Source organism: Capricornis sumatraensis, chromosome X (genome assembly GCF_032405125.1).
Source record: "Capricornis sumatraensis isolate serow.1 chromosome X, serow.2, whole genome shotgun sequence".
NCBI classification, from domain to species: Eukaryota; Metazoa; Chordata; class Mammalia; order Artiodactyla; family Bovidae; genus Capricornis; species Capricornis sumatraensis.
In genome coordinates, this window is record NC_091092.1 from 50,169,183 (window position 1) to 50,191,780 (window position 22,598).

The following is a 22,598-nucleotide window of genomic DNA, read 5'->3' on the forward strand; positions in this document are numbered from 1 at the left end:
AATGATAATTGAAGAAAAACACTAATATTGTGCTTGTGTGCATGGTAAATTGCCTCAGTTGTGTCCAACTCTGCAACCCTGTGGACTATAGCCTGCCAGGCTCCTCTGACCATGGGATTCTCCAGGCAAGAATACTGGAGTGGGTTGCCATTTCGTTCGCCAGGGGATCTTTCTGACCCAGGGATCAAACCCACATCTCTTATGTTTCCTGCACTGGCAGGTAGGTTCTTTACTACTAGTATCGCCTGGGAATCCAATATTGTGCTTACCATATGCCAATCACTTTTCAAAGACTATACATAAACTTATGAAGCAGTTAGCATTTTTCTCATTTTACATTTTAAAATACTGAAGCAACAGTTGGATATATAAATAACCAAATTCACACAGAAAATAATTAGCATCCCAGATTTGAACCAAGGGATATTGGTTCCAGAACCCACATACTTCACAGTACATCAAATCACCTCTTCTAATCAGCCTATGTTTTCATTATCTGGGTACATAAAGACTCCCTTTTATTAGAAGAGAAATGTCTTGAAGGAGTATTTACTCCCAATCCATCTCTAGAACAATATAAATTGTAGAGAGAAAAGAACATCAGAATGAACACCTCCATTTTCTTTGCCCCCCTCCCCGCACCCTCTACTAGGTTCTTAAACCATATTGTTGAATTACCTTAAGAGGAAGTTTATACAATATTTGGAAGTTAATGTTTATCAGTAGAAGCTGATGTTTATCAATTCCTACCTTTCTCCTCAATGGCCACTTTCTACAGAAACCTATACAATCTTAAAATAAAAGAGTATAATAAGCAATCTTCTTTGGATACAGTTTAAATATACTGATTCCCAACTGATTCTAACATGGAGTGCTAGAACTCAGGATCTATGTGATATCGGTGATCCCTTTTCTTTGTTGAAAGCACTGAAATTAGAGACATGTGAGGCCCTTTCTCTATCACTCTTCCTTTCTAAGAATCATGGCATTATATAACTGCAGGCTTTCAAGATGTCATTCAATTCTTTATATACGCCACCTATAAGTTGTTTCTCTCCCACCTATAAGTTGTTTCCCAACTTCTCTGTTGCCTAGAATTCTCTTCTTCATACTCAAAGGGCCAACTTTACTTAAAATATTTTTATAATTATTGGCTATATTAATCAGTAACTTCAGCTGTTTATTCAAAGTTTACCTTCCCAGATGACCTTATCTAGTTTCAATCCAACTCCACCTCATGCTCTCAACACCAATATTTCTGATGTCCCTTTCTGGTTTAATTTTTATTTCCCTGGTGGCTCAGAGGTTAAAGCGTCTGCCTGCAATGCGGGAGACGCGTGTTTGATCCCTGGGTCAGGAAGTTCCCCTGGAGAAGGAAATGGCAACCCACTCCAGTATTCTTGCCTGGAGAATCCCAAGGACGTAGGAGCCTGATGGGCTACAGTTCATGGGGTTGCAAAGAGTTGGACACGACTGAGCAACTTCACTCACTCACTCAAGTAATTATTATCCTCAAATGCATTAAATTGTTCTTTCTTGTTTGTGGTTTGCTCCTCACACTTTAAAGTAAACCTCATGATGGCAATGCTTTTTATTTCCTATGTTTCTACTGTATCAAGTGTTTAGTACATAGTTACTTAGTTAGTTACTTCAGTCACTCAGTCGTGTCTGACTCTTTACGACCCGAGGAATCACAGCATGTCAGGCCTCACTGTCCATCACCAACTCCCGGAGTTCACTCAAACTCGTGTCCATAGAGTCGGTGATGACATCAAGCCATCTCATCCTCTGTTGTCCCCTTCTCCTCCTGTCCCCAATCCCTCCCAGCATCAGAATCTTTTCCAATGAGTCAACTCTTCTCATGAGGAGGCCAAAGTATTGGAATATCAGCTTTAGCATCAGTCCTTCCAATGTACACCCAGGACTGATCTCCTTTAGGATGGACTGGTTGGACTCCTTGCAGTCCAGGGGACTCTCAAGAGTCTTCTCCAACACCACAGTTCAAAAGCATCAATTCTTCAGTGCTCAGCTTTCTTCACAGTCCAACTCTCACATTCATACATGACTACTGGAAAAACCATAGCCTTGACTAGACAGACCTTTTCTGGCAAAGTAATATCTCTGCTTTTCAATATACTATCTAGGTTGGTCATAACTTTTCTTCCAAGGAGTAAGCATCTTTTAATTTCATGGCTGCAATCCCCATCTGCAATGATTTTGGAGCCCAAAAAAAAAAAAAAAAAAGTCTGACACTGTTTCTACTGTTTCCCCATCTATTTCCCATGAAGTGATGGGACGAGATTCCATGATCTTCGTTTTCTGAATGTTGAGCTTTAAGCCAACATTTTCACTCTCCTCTTTCACTTTCATCAAGAGACTGTTTACTTCCTCTTCACTTTCTGCCTTAAGGGTGGTGTCATCTGCATATCTGAGGTTATTGATATTTCTCCTGGGAATCTTGATTCCAGCTTGTGCTTCTTCCAACCCAGTTTTTCTCATGATATACTCAGCATATAAGTTAAATAAGCAGGGTTACAATATACAGCCTTGATGTACTCCTTTTCCTGTTTGGAACCACTCTGTTGTTCCATGTCCAGTTCTAACTGTTGCTTCCTGACCTGCATATAGGTTCCCCAAGAGGCAGGTCAGGTGGTCTGTTATTCCCATCTCTTTCAGAATTTTCCACAGTTTATTGTGATTCACACAGTCAAAGGATTTGGCATAGTCAATAAAACAGAAATAGATGTTTTTCTGGAACTCTCTTGCTTTTTTGATGATCCAGCGGATGTTGGCAATTTGATCTCTGGTTTCTCTGCCTTTTCTAAAACCAGCTTGAACATCTGGAAGTTCACAGTTCACATATTGCTGAAACCTGGCTTGGAGAATTTTGAGCATTACTTTACTAGCATGTGAGATGAGTGCAATTGTGTGGTAGTTTGAACATTCTTTGGCATTGCCTTTCTTTGGGATTGGAATGAAAACTGATCTTTCCATTCCTGTGGCCACTGTTGAGTTTTCCATATTTGCTGGCATATTAAGTGCAACACTTTCACAGCATCATCTTTCAGGATTTGAAACAGCTCAACTGAAATTCCATCACCTCCACTAGCTTTGTTCATAGTGATGCTTTCTAAGGCCCACTTGACTTCACATTCCAGGTTGTCTGGCTCTAGGTGAGTGATCATACCATCGTGGTTATGTGAATCATGAAAATCTTTTGTCTACAGTTCTTCTGTGTATTCTTGCCACCTCTTCTTAATATCTGCTGCTTCTGTTAGGTCCAGACCATTTCTGTCCTTTATCGAGCCCATCTTTGCATGAAATGTTCCCTTGGTATCTCCAATTTTCTTGAAGAGATCTCTAGTCTTTCCCATTCTGTTGTTTTCCTCTATTTCTTTGCATTGATAGCTGAAGAAGGCTTTCTTATCTCTTGCTATTCTTTGGAAGTCTGCATTCAGATGCTTATATCTTTCCTTTTGTCCTTTGCTTTTTGCTTCTCTCCTTTTCACAGCTATTTGGAAGGCCTCCTCTGACAGCCATTTTGCTTTTTTGCATTTCTTTTCCATGTGGATGGTCTTTATCCCTGTCTTCTGTACAATGTCACGAACCTCCATCCATAGTTCATCAGGCACTCTATCTATCAGATCTAGGCCCTTAAATCTATTTCTCACTTCCACTGTATAATCATAAGGAATTTGATTTATGGCATACCTGAATAGTCTAGTGGTTTTCCCTATTTTCTTCAATTTAATTCTGAATTTGGCAATAAGGAGTTCATGATCTGAGCCACAGTCAACTGCCAGTCTTGTTTTTGCCAACTGTATACAGCTTCTCCATCTTTGGCTACAAAGACTATAATCAATCTGATTTCAGTGTTGACCATCTGGTGATGTCCATGTGTAGAGTCTTCTCTTGTGTTGTTGGAAGAGGGTATTTGCTATGACCAGTGCATTCTCTTGGCAAACTCTATTAGCCTTTGCCCTGCTTCATTCCATAATCCAAGGCCAAATTTTCCTGTTACTCCAGGTGTTTCTTGACTTCCTACATTTGCATTCCAGTCCCCTATAATGAAAAGGACATCTTTTTTTAGGTGTTACTTCTAAAAGGTCTTGTAGGTCTTCAGAGAACCATTCAACTTCAGCTTCTTCATTGTTACTGCTCTGATCATAGGCTTGGATCACCATGATATTGAATGGTTTGCCTTGGAAACAAACAGAGATCATTCTGTCATTTTTGAGATTGCATCCAAGTACTGCATTTTGGACTATTTTGTTGACATGATGGCTGCTCCACTTTTTCTAAGAGATTCCTGCCTACAGTAGGAGATATAATCATCATTTAAGTTAAATTCACCCATTCCAGTCCATCTTAGTTCGCTGATTCCTAGAAGGTCAATGTTCACTCTTGCCATCTCCTGTTTGACCACTTCCAATTGGCCTTGATTCATGGACCTGACATTCCATATTCCTATGCAATATTGCTCTTTACAGCATCGGACCTTGCTTCTATCACCAGTCACATCCACAACTGGGAATTGTTTTTGCTTTGGCTCCCTCCCTTCATTCTTTCTAGAGTTATTTCTCCACTGATCTCCAGTAGCATATTGGGCACCTACCAACCCAGGGAGTTCCTCTTTCAGTATTCTATCATTTTGTCTTTTCAAACTATTCATGGGGTTCTCAAGGCAAGAATACTGAAGTGGTTTGCCATTCCCTTCTCTAGTGTGCAGGAAGGCTGAGAGGAGCTACTCCATGTTTAAGGTCAGGAGGGATGGCCGTGAGGATATACCCCTCATCCAGTGTAAGGAGCAGCAACTACACTTTGCTGGAGCAGCTGTGAAGAGATACCTCACGTCCAAGTTAAGAGAAACCCAAGTAAGATGGTAGGTGTTGTGAGAGGGCATCGGAGGACAGACACACTGAAACTATAATCACAGAAAACTAGCCAATCTGATCAAATGGACCACAGCCTTGTCTAACTCAATGAAACTAAGCCATGCCATGTGGGGCCACCCAAGATGGGTGTGTCATGGTGGAGAGGTCTAGTACATAAAAAGTATGTAATTTGTTGAACTGAATATTGAATACATTTCTAGTTCATTCATTTATTCAACAAATATTTAGTAAGCATCTATTATACTCCAGACAATATTATAGGTATTGAGGATACAATGGAGAACAAGACTGATATTACTTCACTTAAACCACTTATATTTACATGTGCAAATAATCAGGTAAACAGACATTTACAGGATAATGCAATATAAGAACATGATAGATAGCAGTAAACAGAAGTAACTGTGGAGGTGAATTAGGGGAAAATTTGATCCAGTCTATGGGATCAAGGGACACTTCTAAGAGCTGAAGATAGTAAAGAAGTTAATCACATGGATTTCTAACGTAGATCATATGAATTAGAGGTCAGTCAACTTTTATCTGTGAAGAGCCAGAGAGTAAATATCTTAAGCTGGTGAGTCACATATTGTCCCTCTCACCACTATTCAAATTTGCCTCCTAGCAAAAGCAGTCATAGACACTGCAGGGACAAATGGACAGGGCTCTTTGGCAATAAAACTATAATTACAAAATTATAAGAAAGAAAGAAAGAAAAGCTGAATTTTGCTGACTTGGGAATGATGCTAAAGCTGAAACTCCAGTACTTTGGCCACCTCATGAGAAGAATTGACTCATTGGAAAAGACTCTGATGCTGGGAGGGATTGGGGGCAGGAGGAGGAGGGGACGACTGAGGATGAGATGGCTGGATGGCATCACCGACTCGATGGATGTGAGTCTGAGGGAACTCCGGGAGTTAGTGATGGACAAGGAGGCCTGGCGTGCTGCGATGCATGGGGTCACAAAGCGTTGGACACAACTGAGCGACTGAACTGAACTGAATCTGAAACCCATGGATCCAAACTACTTTTTAATCAGTAGAAACCTTTTTAAAATACAAATTTTATGTGGAATACCAATAACTCATGAAACAAAAATGGAGTGGTTTTGATTGAAACTAGTGTCGGAATATAGAGACCTTTATCTTCCTTTCCAGGTCAATAGAGAAATAAGAGTAACTCCCAGCTACAGGATAAGAATTATCCACTTCATTTTTTTCCTTGCTTGACTTCCTCCCCATCTCTTACATAAACAGTTGGGGCCAGTAAGGTTGTTCTCTATGAAATAATCAAACCTAGTGAATTTGATGTTCAAAAAGAGTAACCTGGATCAATTTACCAGGATATTAAAGATGATGATATGGATTGAGTTGTGCCCCTTAAACTTCATATGTTGAAGATCAAACCCCAACTGTGACAGTATTTGGACTACAGCCTGTGAGGAGATAGTTAAGATTAAATGAGGCCATGAGGGTTGGGCCCTGATTAGTATTCTTATAAGAAAAGACACATGTCCTTAAGAGACACTTAAAAGAAAGGCACATTAGTGTCCTTATAAGAAGAAGACACACTTCTTTTAAGTTTGCTTATAAGAAGGGACACACATAGACAAGACACTCTCTCTACCTGTGCATTCACCAAAAAAAAAAAAAAAAAAAAAAAAAGGCCACGTAAGCACACAGCAAACTAGGATGAGTGGTCTCACAAGAAATCAACCATGCTGGCACCATGACCTCAGACTTCCATCATCTAGCACTTTGAGAAATAAATTTCCATTGTTTAAATCAACCAGTCTATAGTCTGGAGTTACACGAACCTAAGTAGACTAAGACAGACACTTCTCAAAGAAACACTGAGCTGGAGTTCTCTGTCATATTTCAATATCAAAGTCCATCTTTGACATTTCACAAGTCTTTTTTGTCCAGCTGCTCCCTGAATACCAGAAATTCTTTTCAAGGCAGCACTTACTGTTTTTATTTTCTTGCTGAGTCATTCAATTAATCCAAATGGTTTCTGACTACTTACTGCTGCCCTAGCTTTGGAGGGGAGCTTGTGTAAAAAGAAGCAGATGTTACTTCAGGGATCACCATTACTCATCCTGACGTCGTAGGAGGTATTCTTAGTCAAGGAAGTCACCCTTAAACTACTGCCTGTCCAACACGTCTCTCTTCCCTGGGCCCATGCTATTATTCTCTGGGGAAGGTGATATAATGAACAGGCAAGGCACATGTGTGACTGCTGGCTCTGACTGCAACACTAGCAAAGCTGAAAGCTAAGTAGAAGAATGTAGCAGAAGAGCTTGTTAACAGCCCAGAAGTCACACAGAGGATGCTGTGAGGACTGTCTGGGAGTTGTCAAAGACAGCTTGGTAAGTATGCACAGCCTCTTGCTTGTCTTAACGTTAGGGCTGCTGTGAATGATCCAGTTAATAATACTCTTGGGGAGTCTTTGATAAGTGCCGCGGCCAGCACAAGCAAGAGTCGCACCTGCAAGGGGAGAGAAACGGAGCGTCCCCGCGTGGAAAAAAAAGAGAGAGAGACAAAAGATGGGGTTGAGAGGATCAGACCCACTATGTCTGATGCCTTCCTTTATTAGGCCACGGTATTTATAGGGTAAAGTACGTGACTTAAGACATGTATAGGAATATTCTTTAATCTCAAAATACAATCACCAGACCCCTATAAGTAATCTATCTTTTAAGACATGTTGCAAGAGCTAGACCTCCTGGAGCAAGACGGCCTGGAGCCTTAAGGGCTGTAAAAATTCCTGAGGGTGGCGGGACAGGGAGCTTAGGTCAACGCCTAAGGCTCCGCATACCTGCGGAGCAGCTCCCAGGATTTAACCCTTCACGGGTCGTCCCCCGCATCTCCCCTCTCTTTATTTTTTTTTTTAAAAGCTCCATAAGGTGTCGATGTTGCAACATGTTTTTATGTATCAGAATTTTGACATGTAAAACTTTTTTAACAATACTACGAATAAGACAAGGAGCCAGACAAATCACGATAAGCACAACAGTCAAAACCGCGCCCACAGCAATTATGCTTCGCCACAGTGAATGCAAGCTAGGGAAGTTAGAAAATAAATTTTGCACAAAATTGTTAACAGCATCAGCAATATTTAAAGTAGCTTTAGGAGAATTTTTAATATCAAGAATTTCATTATGTAATTGCAATAAATCTAGAGAGACATTAGTATTAAACCAAATTCCTTGTAGATGTTTTTTCACCTTATCCCAAGGAAAGTCAGATGCATTATAAGCCCTTTTTGTAACACAAATCCATTTATAATTAGCATGACATTGAATTTTTATGCGAAAGCTAATGCTCTGAACTTGTTTTCCTAGAACTCTAACCACATCATATAAAGCTGATAATCTATCTTTTATTTTTTTATCTATATCTTTTTGTGTTCCCATTACTTTAGTAACATTATATGACAAGGAATCTACAGCATGAGCAGCTTGAATGGATTGTGCTAGAGATACAGAAGCAGTAACAGCAGTTGCTATAAGGGTGATTAAGGATACTATACCCAGAATAATCAGGCTCACACTTCTTTTAGTGCGGCTAAGAGCCGTGTTAATGCGTTGTAGCAATTTTAAAGCAGTCTCGTCATACCAAGCTTCAGTTATTTTAACAGGTAGCATTACAAAAGCAGGTTGTTTTACTATTAAAACTTGTTCTCCTTTTGCAACACCTCTTATGCAATTGGTAAGTATGCAATTAGAACAATTTAAATGATAAATATTTGATGACAATGTTATTTCCATAAGGCCTTGTATCAGCATGAATGGGTAAGGGACACAAGCTCGGGGATATAGAAACCCCGTAACTCCTACATTACCATATTTACTCCCACTGACATTGGGTTGCAAATATAGACTATTACCATGACCAAAAGCAGCCAAAAGTTTCCACAGTTCTGTTTGAAATATCTGAGCAGTGTTTACAGAGAGAATGGGTGGATGCTGTCCTCGATATTCAGGAAAATTAGGCTTTCCCCCAGGTGCCCAATCCCATAAAAAGGTGGTATTGGCATTGTTTATGCAACCCGGGCTCGACATAAAGTCCAAGGAATGTCTATTCCCATGCGGATGCTTAGATGTTTGTCACAAAACGGAATGTCGAGAGGTCCCGCCCCGTCACGGTGCGATCTTTTTCCGGTTTTTTCATTGATGTCAGAAATAGTCACTCGAGGATAGGATATATCAGCTGACACCTGTATACAGTGAGGATGCTGTAATTGATAAGAAAAGCACATAGGATATTGCGTAGTAAGACCATAAAAGGAGATATTGGCTTGTTGCTGAAAAAGTACCTCTTTAATGTTTTTTCCTTGTAATGCCGCTGCCATAGCAATGCCTTGCATATAGGAGGGTCCAATGTCAGCACAAATACGAATAAAATCAGACAGATCTGCCTTCTTTCTATAAGGTCTTAAAGCAGCTTGACAGGCAGAGTTAGCGTTTTCAAAAGCCAATTGTTTTGCTAATACTATCCCAGCCTTTTCATCTGACATTATCTTACCTATAGTATCTAAGAGTCGTGCCACGAAGTCCTGATAAGGCTCATCAGGTCCCTGTCGGACTTTTGAAAGATCTTCTGTCTTAGTACTGGAGCTAGGAAGTTTTTTCCATGCCTGTCTGGCTGCGTTTGATATTTGTGGATATGCACCAGGCAAAAAATTAAGTTGAGTATTAGTAGCCTGGAAAGCGCCTTCACCAATTAACATTTCATAGGAGGTTTGTATACCTTGCTGCCGATTAATATCAGCTATGTGGGCACACTGTTCAAAATATTCAGATTTCCATAATAAATAATCTCCCCCCGAAAGACAAGCTCTAGCTATTTGTTTCCAATCATTTGGGGGTAGATTTTGAGTACCCAGATTTTCTATCATAGCAATAGTGAATGGAGCGGTAGGACCGTATTGTGAACAAGAGACCTTTAACTCTTTCAATTGCTTGAAAGGCAGTGCTTCATAGAAACGCTGGTTATTATTTTCAAAGACAGGAAAAGCAAGGGAAAAATCGGAGACAACCTCACCAAGTCGTTGTGCTTGTCTCAATGCCTTTTGTAGCGGAGACACCATCTCAGATGGAGGAGGAGGAGGAGGCCCCGGAGGGGGATCGAGACCAGCAACTACGGAAGGAGCATAGGCAGGAGGGAGAAGGGGAGCAGAAGGAGATTTTAAACTGTTACTAGGAAACTTAATTCCTAAGTTCTGCAAGGCAACAGTGAGATTTTTTATACATTCAACTAAATCATCTTTAGATGTTGACGCCCCCTTTTCTTGTGCCAAAAAACCCCAATCTTCTTGATGGCATTTAGCAGCCTCTTCATCTAATTCTGCCTCATCTGTGGAGGAAAGTGAATCATCATTTTCTGGCGGACGCGATAAGTTACAAAAGGGAGGGTCACCTTTAATTCCCTTGGGAACAGCATACGTGGGCTCCGAATCAGGAACATGAAGAGGATTTTCTTCCTGTTTTAATAAATTTCCTAAACGTTTTAATTCATCATTATCAAAATCCAAGCAATCCCGAATTAGTGTCCAAAAAGATAAAGTTTCTACAGGAACCTTTTCAGGGCCATGTAAAGTATAATGAGCCCGAATTTGTTCCCCTACCTTTTTCCACGTCTCTAAGCTCACCGTGCCTTCTCTGGGGAACCAAGGACAAACTTCTTCAATAAATGAAAGAAAATTGGTTAATTTAGGTTTAGAAATAGTAATTCCCCGGTGTTTTAACATTACAGATAGCATATGTACAAAGAGTTGACGACTATGCGTCTGTCCCATATTTATACTCTCAACGATATACCTTACTGCTCCTTCCTTGATAGTCGCTAGTATACCTATATACTCACTCTTTTCGACTTAATATGAGCAGTGGCGAGGAGAAGCTGTCGATCTCGGGCCCCACGTTGGGCGCCACCTGCCGCGGCCAGCACAAGCAAGAGTCGCACCTGCAAGGGGAGAGAAACGGAGCGTCCCCGCGTGGAAAAAAAAGAGAGAGAGACAAAAGATGGGGTTGAGAGGATCAGACCCACTATGTCTGATGCCTTCCTTTATTAGGCCACGGTATTTATAGGGTAAAGTACGTGACTTAAGACATGTATAGGAATATTCTTTAATCTCAAAATACAATCACCAGACCCCTATAAGTAATCTATCTTTTAAGACATGTTGCAAGAGCTAGACCTCCTGGAGCAAGACGGCCTGGAGCCTTAAGGGCTGTAAAAATTCCTGAGGGTGGCGGGACAGGGAGCTTAGGTCAACGCCTAAGGCTCCGCATACCTGCGGAGCAGCTCCCAGGATTTAACCCTTCACGGGTCGTCCCCCGCAGATAAGCAGCCTGGGCTCTTTAAGGGTTACCTCCATTAAAGCTACAGAAACATTCTCAGCCAGATCTGAATGAGTGGGAGATGTCTTTTCTCTGTGATCTGAAAAGTGCTTATTAGAAAGTCATTCATCCAAGGTCCTCATGACACATAATTTCTTCACAAGACACATGGGATATGGGTAGCAACTTTTATGAAAACATAGAAATCCAGCTTTCCCATCTCTGCTTGTCCTGTTCAGGGTAGGAATTGGAGACCTGTTGTCCTGGCCGATGCTGAAGAATGACTACAGGAAGATGCTTGGAAGGCATAATTGTGACCACCAACTCTCTTTATAATGGGGTCCTCAAACTGCTGAGGAATTCAAAAGTTGAAGGTGGCATAGAAGACCTGGTGGTAAGGTTATAACACAGAGTGCTTACTAAAAATGATGAGAAATCACATGCCCAAGTAAAGTTTTTCCTTTTCAAGAAGCAGCCTCCTTGAAGTTCAGACTTCTGATACAAATGTTGGAAGTACACAGATAATTTTCTGGAATCCCTTTTGGAAATTAACTTATATTCTATTGAATATTCTCCATGTCAGACATATGTCCTTCTTAACTTTCAATTAGATTATTTGTAGCAACCAACATATAATTGGAGCGTTTTTTCAATGAATTTGTCAGCTAAGCTAATTAATAATACTTTAGAACACAAAACCATATGAAACTGTAAAGTAATGAAACATTTACTACAGGATCAGAGAATTAACTTTGATGGGACTTGCCAAAGAGGCATCCAAGAAAGTCTGGGGCAAACGCAGTATAACCAAGATGTATTTGACCATGAGGTCTTGTCCAAGTAGTAGATCATGTTGGGGAGATTAGAAACAGCAAAATCTAATGACCATTGAGGTCACAGTAGGGAATTTAGATTTATTCTGAATATAAGGGAAGCTCTTGGCATGGTTTAAGCAGAGGAGTGGCCCACCATAGATTACTTTTATGCTCTGGTCAAAATGGATGAGAAGGGAGCTGAGTGATTCTGAGTCACACAGCTGTTGCCATTGCCTTGGTAAAATGTGGATGGTAGTTGGGTTAGTGACAAGAGACTGAGAAAATTAAGAGCAGAATTAAGAGCTATGTAGGACACAAAACTAAGAGGTAACACAGGTTAGCATTTACAGGACTCTGGCGTATATGTCCTTCAGTATATACTTGTTTCATTATGCCAAAATGCAGATGCATTTGCTGATTAGCTGGCTTAACAGGGACTTCCCCTGTGGCTCAGCTCGTAAAGAATCTGCACACAATGCAGGAGACTTGGGTTTGATCCCTGGGTTGGGAAGATTCCCTGGGGAAGGGCAAGGCTACCCACTCCAGTATTCTGGCCTGGACAATTTCATAGACTATATATTCCATGGGGTCCCAAAGAGTTGAACACAGCTGAGTGGCTTTCACTTTCACTTTGGCTTAACAGAAGGGTAAACCCAAGAGAATGGTTGAACTGCATAAACTGTTTATTTCTAGGATTAATGTACTTGTTTATACCCAGTGGTGATTTTAAAACAACTAGTGATTTTAAAACAGTGATTCCTAAAAGAATATTACTTAAGATATTTGTATCTGAGCACTGTAGTTATATCTGAATAGATGGAGCCCATCATTCCTGATCATTTATGTGTGCAGTCAGATTCAAAGTGAGTTTCAGCTTCAATCTGAGCAGAGTGCTTTTTATAGTGATTGCTAATTTGGCAGGACTCACTTTTTGGTGGGAGTGCTTGATAAATTGTTTCTTTGAATGGAAATTGTCCTAATTAATTTCTCTGTGAATTATTCTTCCCTGGTATCAGCTGTTGCTGTGGCACTGATTCCTTCTCATTACGACACACTGACCTGTTATTAATTATTTGTAGCTAGAAATGCTAACGTTATCTCTTGGAACTTTGTTCTGGAAGAGGGAGCCCCAGTTGGAACACAAACCAGCCCAGATGAACATGTCATCTGCACTGGAAGATGTTTTGGAGAGGCCCCAGCAACACGGGTCTCATTGTCTATGGGGCAGACCAATATGCATCTGTACTCTGTCCACACTGGCCAGCTGCAGTGCCAGAATGAATCCTGTCTCTTCAGAAAGCCTCACACAGCCAGGCTGAGTTGCTGATTGGAAGGGTATTCTGAGAGATATCCTCCACAGCAAGGTCATTTCATATTAAGACAAAAATCAATTCCAAGCTTGAAAGGACCTTCACAGGGAAACCCACTTGTGAGATTTCAGCTGAGTGCTACCTCAAAGATGACAAAACTCTTGTTTGAGTTCATGGGGAAAGGAAATGCAGTGAGATAGTCACTTGGAACCGGATAACAGAGCAAGTGGTTATTATTGCTGTTGTATAGATATCTATTTGATTATCAGTATAAAGAAACTATCTGTGGCAGAAAAAAAAGTATGTTTTTGTCCCACTCTTGCCTCTTCCTTGACATGCAAGAATATGTTTCCCCAGTTTCCAAGGAGTTTGTGGGGACCATTTGATTGAGTTCCAGTTAGTGGGAATAGGTACAGAAGTGATGAGCTGTTTCTACTGTGACACAGATAAGAGTGAAGGCATCCTTCTCTAGGCTGTCTCTCTCTCACAACTTTAGGCAAAAATGGTAACAAAGCACTCAGTGATGACGGTAGTGCAAAATGGTCATGCAAAGCTGTCTCAGTCACTAATTAAAAGTGAACCATTGAACGATGGTGTGAGAAACATCTCTTTGAACCACTGATATTTTGGGGGGTCTGTTTTTTATCTTAGCATATCCTGGATAAAACAGTACCTTTTAATAATCATAATGCTGTTAGTAGCAGCACCATTTGTAGACCACACAATTATGTGTACACATTGTGCTGAGCACTTGACAAAAGATATCTCATACTATCTTTACACACAGAATTTTCCAGGTCAGTATTACACTCTGCATTCCATAAGTTAAAAAACAGACAAATAAAAGTATTGGTTCAAGGTCTCACATCTAGTAAGCATGTCACAATCTACTTGCCTGGTTCTAAATATCATTTTCATTATACTACAGTTGGCCCTGAGTGCTTATATTTCAACTGGTTGCTACCAAATTTTACAGGTATTTTTGCACTGTTGGAACTTCTAATGGTAAGGATTCTCATAGTTTTAGGAAAATGATGGGAATAATTTGAAACAAATTAATGGATTAAAAAATACTGATCCAAATATAAAGGAATATAGAACCATATATCTTTCCAATATAAATGCCACTGAAATCCACTTCAGAAACCTATGATCAAGATCAAAATTCTGGATGGTTCCCTCAGCTACTTTCATCTTAAAAACCACAGCAGCCCAAAGCAGCTGTTCTCAACAGACTGAAGACCCAGCAGACCGCTTAATTTCTAGGAGGGCATCATAAAGGAACGTGGTTGTCAAATTAGCTTTCTGGTGTTCTTGTCACATAGATGAGATGTGTATAAGCAGTACACTAAGTTGAAATGGATTTTAAAAAATTCACATTTTTCAGAAAGGGCTGTTTTTTTAATTTAGATAATATTTAGTATTCACAATGGTCATCACCTATAGACGATATTAATTTTTCAGCCTGTTTTAAGAGAAAGCTCATGGGGGGGTAAGTAGTTAATAAAATGTATCATGGAATCTGGTCCCATCAATTCATGGCAGATAGATGAGGAAACAGTGGAAACAGTGTCAGACTTTATTTTGGGGGGCTCCAAAATTACTGCAAATGGTGACTGCAGCCATGAAATTAAAAGATGCTTACTCCTTGGAAGAAAAGTTATGACCAACCTACATAGTATATTCAAAAGCAGAGACATTACTTTGCCGACTAAGGTCCGTCTAGTCAAGGCTATGGTTATTCCAGTAGTCATGTATGGATGTGAGAGCTGGACTGTAAAGAAAGCTGAACACGGAAGAATTGATGCTTTTGAACTGTGATGTTGGAGAAGACTCTTGCGAGTCCCTTGGACTGCAAGGAGATCCAACCAGTCCATTCTGAAGGAGATCAGCCCTGGCATTTCTTTGGAAGGAATGATGCTAAAGCTGAAACTCCAGTACTTTGGCCACCTCATGCGAAGAGTTGACTCATTGGAAAAGACTCTGATGCTGGGTGGGATTGGAGGCAGGAGGAGAAGGGGACGACCAAGGATGAGATGGCTGTATGGCATCACTGACTTGATGGACGTGAGTCTGAGTGAACTCCGGGAGTTGGTGATGGACAAGGAGGCCTGGCGTGCTGCGATTCATGAAGTCTCAAAGAGCTGGACACAACTGAGCAACTGAACTGAACTGAATCTAACTAGAATGTTACCTTAAATTGTGTAGGTAACATCTAAAGAGATTTGCTTTTATACAAAGTGTAAATATAAACTAATAAAATAGAATTTCTTGTATGGTTTCTCCAATCTGTTTTAGAAATCACTTCCCATACTAGAGTTCCTAAGGCACTTTGAGCAATGGCACCGTCAATGGAGTATACGTGTATTCTCCCAGAGGGGACTACCTAGAAGGACAACACTCATTTAAATGTATAAATTCTAGTTTGTTTGCTTTAAAAATGCCCAATTATTTTTATTCATGCCTCATCTGTGCTCTTATATATCTTTATAATGCCTATCTGCAGATTTTTCTTAAAATATATGTAGTGTTGGAAAAATGCCTTTGAAAGATCAGGTTGGAGATAGTCTTTTCCAATTAATGGAATGCAGAATATTAAAAGTTCCTGCTTATTAGAAGTGTATAAGTAGGATTCATGCTGAGTGCTGGCAGGCTGATATAATGGAAAAAAAGTTTATTTTAGGACTCAGCCACCTTGGTTCTAGAATTGGTTTGGCCATGTAATATAAAGAAAATATGAATATACCACTTAATAATGTCATTCATTCATCCACTCTTCATTCACTCACTCATTCATTCACTCACCATCCTCCTTATTTAACAACGTGAAATCCTTACTAGGCTCCAGTCACCTTGGAAGTTATAAAAATTTGTAAAATGTAGTTCCTTCTTCAAAAGTGTTTTCAATTAAGTAGATAAAATTCCCAACTTTTTAAACTTAAACAAACCTGCCCTATTTACCTCAACAGTGTATTGCGAGAATTTCATGAAAGGGCTTATTTAAAACTTTTATGAATTTGCTAAGCTGTTATAGACATATACATCTATTAAAATGAGATTGTCTATAAAAACTTATATGGCATTGAAATGGCTCCATTGATATATTTTTTTCCCTTAAATGGGCATTTTGTTAATTTCACTCAAAGTACCTGACAGCATTGAGGTGGGACAATAGGAAGGCAGAAATCAAGATTTGAAACAGAGGCTGTGGGTGAAAAGATAGGATTGGGGTTGAGAGGGAGTCACACTGAAGTCTAGAAGAGGAGTTCTGTGACCATCAGGAGGCTCTGAATTCATGAAGGTGGCCTCTAGGCAGGAATATGAGAGAAGTGGGAGTGAAAGGAAAGGAAGATGGAGTGGATTTAAAGAGTGTGAATGGTACAGTTTTTATTCTCTGTCCTTTCTCAAAGATAAATAGAAATCATACTAAACGTGAAGGAGCATACTTTAGTTCCTCTCTGTCTTAAGGATTACTCAGTTGCAAAAAAATTAGGAACAGAAATCTACCCCAAGGACATCTAAGGAAAAAAAAAAAAGACAGATTTAAAGACAGATTTATTGAAGGATATAGGTAATCTCATAGACATCAATTCAGGAAATAAAGTTGGAATTCACAGAAAATAGAAAATGATCCAGCTATTTCTTTCCAGCATTTTTCCTTCCCATACCCTGTCCTTATCTCTTCCCCATCTCCCTACAACATCCCCCCCATTCTCTACTTATACTGAGGCTAAGTTCAGTTCAGTTCAGTCATTCAGTCGTGTCCGACTCTTTGCGACCCCATGAATTGCAGCACTCCAGCCCTCCCTGTCCATCACCATCTCCCGGAGTTCACTCAGACTCACGTCCATTGAGTCCGTGATGCCATCCAGCCATCTCATCTTCTGTCGTCCCTTTCTCCTCCTGCCCCCAATCCCTCCCAGCATCAGAGTCTTTTCCAATGAGTCAACTCTTCGCATGAGGTGGCCAAAGTGCTGGAGCTTCAGCTTTAGCATCATTCCCTCCAAAGAAATCCCAGGGCTGATCTCCTTCAGAATGGACTGGTTGGATCTCCTTGCAGTCCAAGGGACTCTCAAGAGTCTTCTCCAACACCACAGTTCAAAAGCATCAATTCTTCGGCGCTCAGCCTTCTTCATAGTCCAACTCTCACATCCATACATGACCACAGGAAAAACCATAGCCTTGATTAGATGGACCTTAGTCGGCAAAGTAATGTCTCTGCTTTTGAATATACTATGTAGGTTGGTCATAACTTTTCTTCCAAGGAGTAAGCATCTTTTAATTTCATGGCTGCAATCACCATCTGCAGTGATTTTGGAGCCCAGAAAAATAAAGTCTGACACTGTTTCTACTGTTTCCCCATCTATTTCCCATGAAGTGATGGGACCAGATGCCATGATCTTCGTTTTCTGAATGTTGAGCTTTAAGCCAACTTTTTCACTCTCCTCTTTCACTTTCATCAAGAGGCTTTTTAGTTCTCTTCACTTTCTGCCATAAGGGTGGTGTCATCTGCATATCTGAGGTTATTGATATTTCTCCCGGCAATCTTGATTCCAGCTTGTGTTTCTTCCAGCCCAGCGTTTCTCATGATGTACTCTGCATATAAGTTAAATAAGCAGGGTGACAATATACAGCCTTGATGTACTCCTTTTCCTATTTGGAACCAGTCTGTTGTTCCATGTCCAGTTCTAACTGTTGCTTCCTGGCCTGCATACAGATTTCTCAAGAGGCAGGTTACGTGGTCTGGTATTCCCATCTCTTACATGGTGTCTATTTCTGCTCCTTTCCCCATATCAGTCTTGTCCTTTCCTCTCCGTAGACTGCTTTACTTGTTTGCTCATGTCTGCTTCCAAGTCTGTGAGCTTTCCTCCATTGTTGAGAGCCTGGATTCTAGAGCCAAGATGCTTGGTTGAAATCTTGAATCTGTTGTTTCGATCTGTGTCACTTTTACTGAAGGGACTTAATCTCTATGTACTTCCATTCTCTCATCTGTAAAATGGAGGTGATGAATAATATCTCCCTTCTACTGAGTTGAGGTGAAGATGAATTCCAGCTGACCCTTGAACAACATGGATTTGAACTGTGCAGGTCCACTCATATGGCAGATATTTTTCAATAGTAAAACTATACTATTAACATGAACTGTAGCATACACTTGGTAAATCCAAGGATGCTGAACTGCACCAAATACAGAGGAAGGGAGGATAAGGAGAGCAGACTGTGAAGTTATAGGCAGGTTTTCAATCGCAAGGGAGTGGACACCCTAACCTCCAATGTTGTTTAAGAGTTAACTATATACTGATTTATTTAAAAATACTTAAAAGACTGCCAGACTCCTAATCACTTTAGACAATCACCTAGTCAGTCAGCCTCCCCACAGATAACTCACTCAGGGTCTTTGGTGAATTCCAGCTTTCTGAAGGAGAGACAATTTCTTCAGTTCTGACACATCCTTGATTTTTGAGCTTGACCAACTCCTTTCCATGTTAGGCATTTTTGTTTCCTTTGAGAAGGCTGGATTGGATACATTCCAACAATCCCTGATAGTCTCAAGATTTTGTGACTCTATAAAATGGTTATCATTTATTTGACAAACACAGACATGTATTATATCTCATTTACTGTGTAGTTCCTTTATAAACATTATGCAACAAACAGCTAAGTTCCAAGAGTAAAGGTAAATCTAAATCACAACAGATACAGATATATTCTTAAGGTCCCCCACTCCATGCTACGTTTCTGTAAGGCTCTAAAACATGAGGCATTAATTTGGCACACCAAACACACCCTATAATAAATACGCATTTGCTTAGAAACCAAAACAGCTTAAATAGGAACTGGTTGGAAGTACTAAAATGGAAAAGGAAATTAGCAAGAATAAGTGAGAGAGGAAGAAACATTGACAATCTGCATGGCTTTCCATAGGCTCCATTAGGAGAGCAGAATCTGGCCATGTGGTGATATTATTCAATGAGCTGATGAAATTAGTAGAGAGGGGAATAAGTATAAATAAACAGTACTGTTTTTCACTTTGCACTGTTTTGTTTCCAAAAGGGAAACATTCCTTCTGAGTAACACCCTTTCTTGCTATACATGTAATACTAAACATATTACTCACCTTGGCAAGCTGGGAAGCAGCATACCAATTAATAAACTGATTAGTGCAAGACCCCACAGTGGTGGGAATTTCTGAGCTTCCAGACTGAAAGCTTTGCCAGTTAATCAAAGGAGATGTTTTACTAGCTAAAACTAACAGAAGATCCTTTCTCCAAATAAAGCTTCTAGCTCCACAGAGAAATGAAATCTGCTCATCTAGGCATTTGGAGGATGCGTATGTCTGTGCGTGCATGTGTGCACATGTGTGTGTGTGTAGGGGTAGTTGTGTATTCTGAGTGCTTTCAAAAGTGTTATAAACTAGAAAGCTTAAAAATATTTGAATTTTCTATAATGTTCTCATTGTGAGAAACTGATGCTTAACTGTGCTATTTTTTTTTTTTGCATTTAGTTACTCTGTGATTAGTTGTTATCTTTTCCAAATGAAACAGAACTCTAAACACATGTATAAAAGAGTTCATTAAAAGGTCATGGTTAATGGCTATATTAAAAGGGAATTTGTTGCAACCATTTCAAAAATCTCAGTCTAGTTGTGTCTCCTAAATATGTATATAGTATAATTACCGATCACATATTAAGTTTACTGTGTTAAAGTATGTGTGAAGAGAGACTGCTTTGTGGGTACAGAGTTTCCTCTTGGAGGGATAAAAATGGTTGGAACTAGATGAAAGGGTAGCTGCACACCATTGTGAATATACGAAATGCTACTGAATTGTAAACTGTAAAATGGTTAATTTCTCTTACACCTTAATAAAACCAAAAGTGTAACTGGATGGTTTTAAGATGTCAACACTTTCTGTTTTGAGTATAATGAATCTAAAGTTTGCAGTTCTTAATGAAATGTAAAAATATCACTCTTTTGGTTCCTCTGATAACTATATCTTGTCCTTGATGAACATCTGCCTACAAAGCACACTTTAAAATGTGCTCTCTATAATGTTGCTAATGTCATGGAGCAACTTCCTTTGAAACTGGCATCGAAATACATGCAGGATATCTTGTTTCAAACCTCATCTCTTAATGATTTGTTTGGTGATGGATGCTAGCTTAATCCAGCAGTGCTGGAGCAGTTCTAGACAGTATATTAGACTCAAAGTACTAATTCTGTGACTGACTAGTAGTAAAGGCCAGAACAAGTCCTCTTTTGTTCAGTCACTAAGCTGTGTCCAACTTTTTAAGATGCCATGGACTGCCACATGCCAGGCTTCCCTGTGTCCTTCACAGAACAAGTCCTATTCCTTTTCTAATACCCAATTGCCTTATTTGTGTGATAAGGAAGTACACTAGATGATTTCAAGAGCTTTCCTTTTTCTAAAATGAGGGGATTCTGTGGTATCTATGAACAGCTTTTTAATAACAAGTATTAGAGTACACTTACTGTAAATATTGACTAGATGTTTGATACAGGGCTTTGGGTCCTAATTAATCAAAAGGCATGGTTTCTACTCTTGTTGATTCCAGACTGCTTTTGGCAAACTCAAGTAAACTTCTGGGTTGTTTTAGAAACTACAGTGCTGTGCATGGTTTTAAGAGATAAAGATGAATGCTGACTACAGGCATGGATCCTAGAGGGTCTGGACCTTGAGCCAGAATTGGGATGAAACAGAAGTAAGTGATGGAGGCAAGACTTTATCCTTGGTCAACATAATGCAACAGGCTCCCCACCTAAGACATTCTCTCTTGTGTTCTTTCAGTCAATCATTCATTCAGTTTAGAAATATATTCACAATTCACTATGTGTCAGATACCAAGAGAACCTCTGAGACAGAACAATATGTAGGACACAAGTGATCCTGCCATGATGGAGCACACAGTCTACTGGAGGGGATGGAAAGTAATAAATAACTATAAAAATGAACAATGAAAAGTAGAGAGATGTGTTGTGAAGAAACGCTAGAGGGTATCAGGAGATAATAACAGTGCTTATTTCATTTACATCTGGACTTCTTGAGGACTTTCTTAAACAAAGTATATTTATGTAGATATATGAAGAATAGATGTGAGATAGAAGGAAGCCAAGGAAGAAAGTAGGGGGGGAAATGTTCCAGGAAGAAAGAACAGCATGGATAAAAGCATTGGAACAGATTATTCACTCCTTTGAGAAAAAGAAAAGCAGTGTAGCTCAAGTGCAAACACCTAGGAAACTAGTAAATAAGACTACATATGGAGTTGTTCACATGAATATTGTGAGGCTACTTTTCATTCTGATATGCTGATAGATATGAAATAAATAGAAGTATATACCATATTCATGGATTAAAAATCCCAATGCCTAAATTCTCACAAACTTCAATAAAATTTCAATAAGAATCCTAGCAAAGTGTGTGTGTGAGGAAAACAACACTGTTCATTTTAGAACTGTTTATCATAGTTAAAAATTGGAAATAGATTGAATGCTTATCAATATGGAACTACGTTAATAATGTGCTGCATATAATAGAATACTATACAGCTGTGAAAATAGAAGAATTGCAATGTATTTCAACACAGATGAATATCATTAACATACTGAGCTTTATACTAATAAAGCAAGATGGCAGAATACAAGGACATGTGTTCATCTTCTGTGAGAACACCAGAATCACAAACTGCTGCTAAACAACCATAGACAGGAGAGTGTTAGAACCCACCAAGGGCAAGGGAGAAGCCCCAACAAGACGGTAGGAGCAGTGCACTCATGTTTAAAATCAAACATTATACCTGCCAGAGGCACTCAGAGGACACAAACAAAACCTTGTGTGCACCAGGACCCAGGGAAAGGAGTGGTGACCCTCACAAGAGACTGAGCCAGACCTGCTTTTGAGTGTCTGAATGTCTCCTATGGAGGCACAGGTCAGTAATGGCCTGCCACAAGGACAAAGGCTCTGGCAGCAGCAGACCTGGGAGGCACGATATGTGGCATAAGTCCTCTTGGAGGAAGTCACCATTAATGACCTGCCAAGCAGATGACCCACAAACTGGAGAAAAATTATATCAAAGAAGTTCTCACACTGTTGCAAAAGTTCTACGCCCCATAACAGATTTCCCAACCTAGGGATCTGGCCAAAGGGACTGAGAACCCCCAGGGAATTTACTTTGAAGGCCAGTGGGATTTGATTACAGAACTTACACAGGACTGGGAAAC

At 39.9% G+C, this 22,598-nt stretch overlaps 1 protein-coding gene across 1 annotated transcript; it reads right to left on the reverse strand.

The window, feature by feature from the left end:
- Positions 1-7,738: 7,738 nt before the first annotated feature.
- LOC138071666 (uncharacterized) lies at positions 7,739-10,691 on the reverse strand. Its single transcript, XM_068963135.1, is given in 3 exon segments — positions 7,739-7,777; positions 7,780-8,939; positions 8,942-10,691. Coding segments are annotated over 3 exon segments (2,949 nt in total).
- Positions 10,692-22,598: the final 11,907 nt, after the last annotated feature.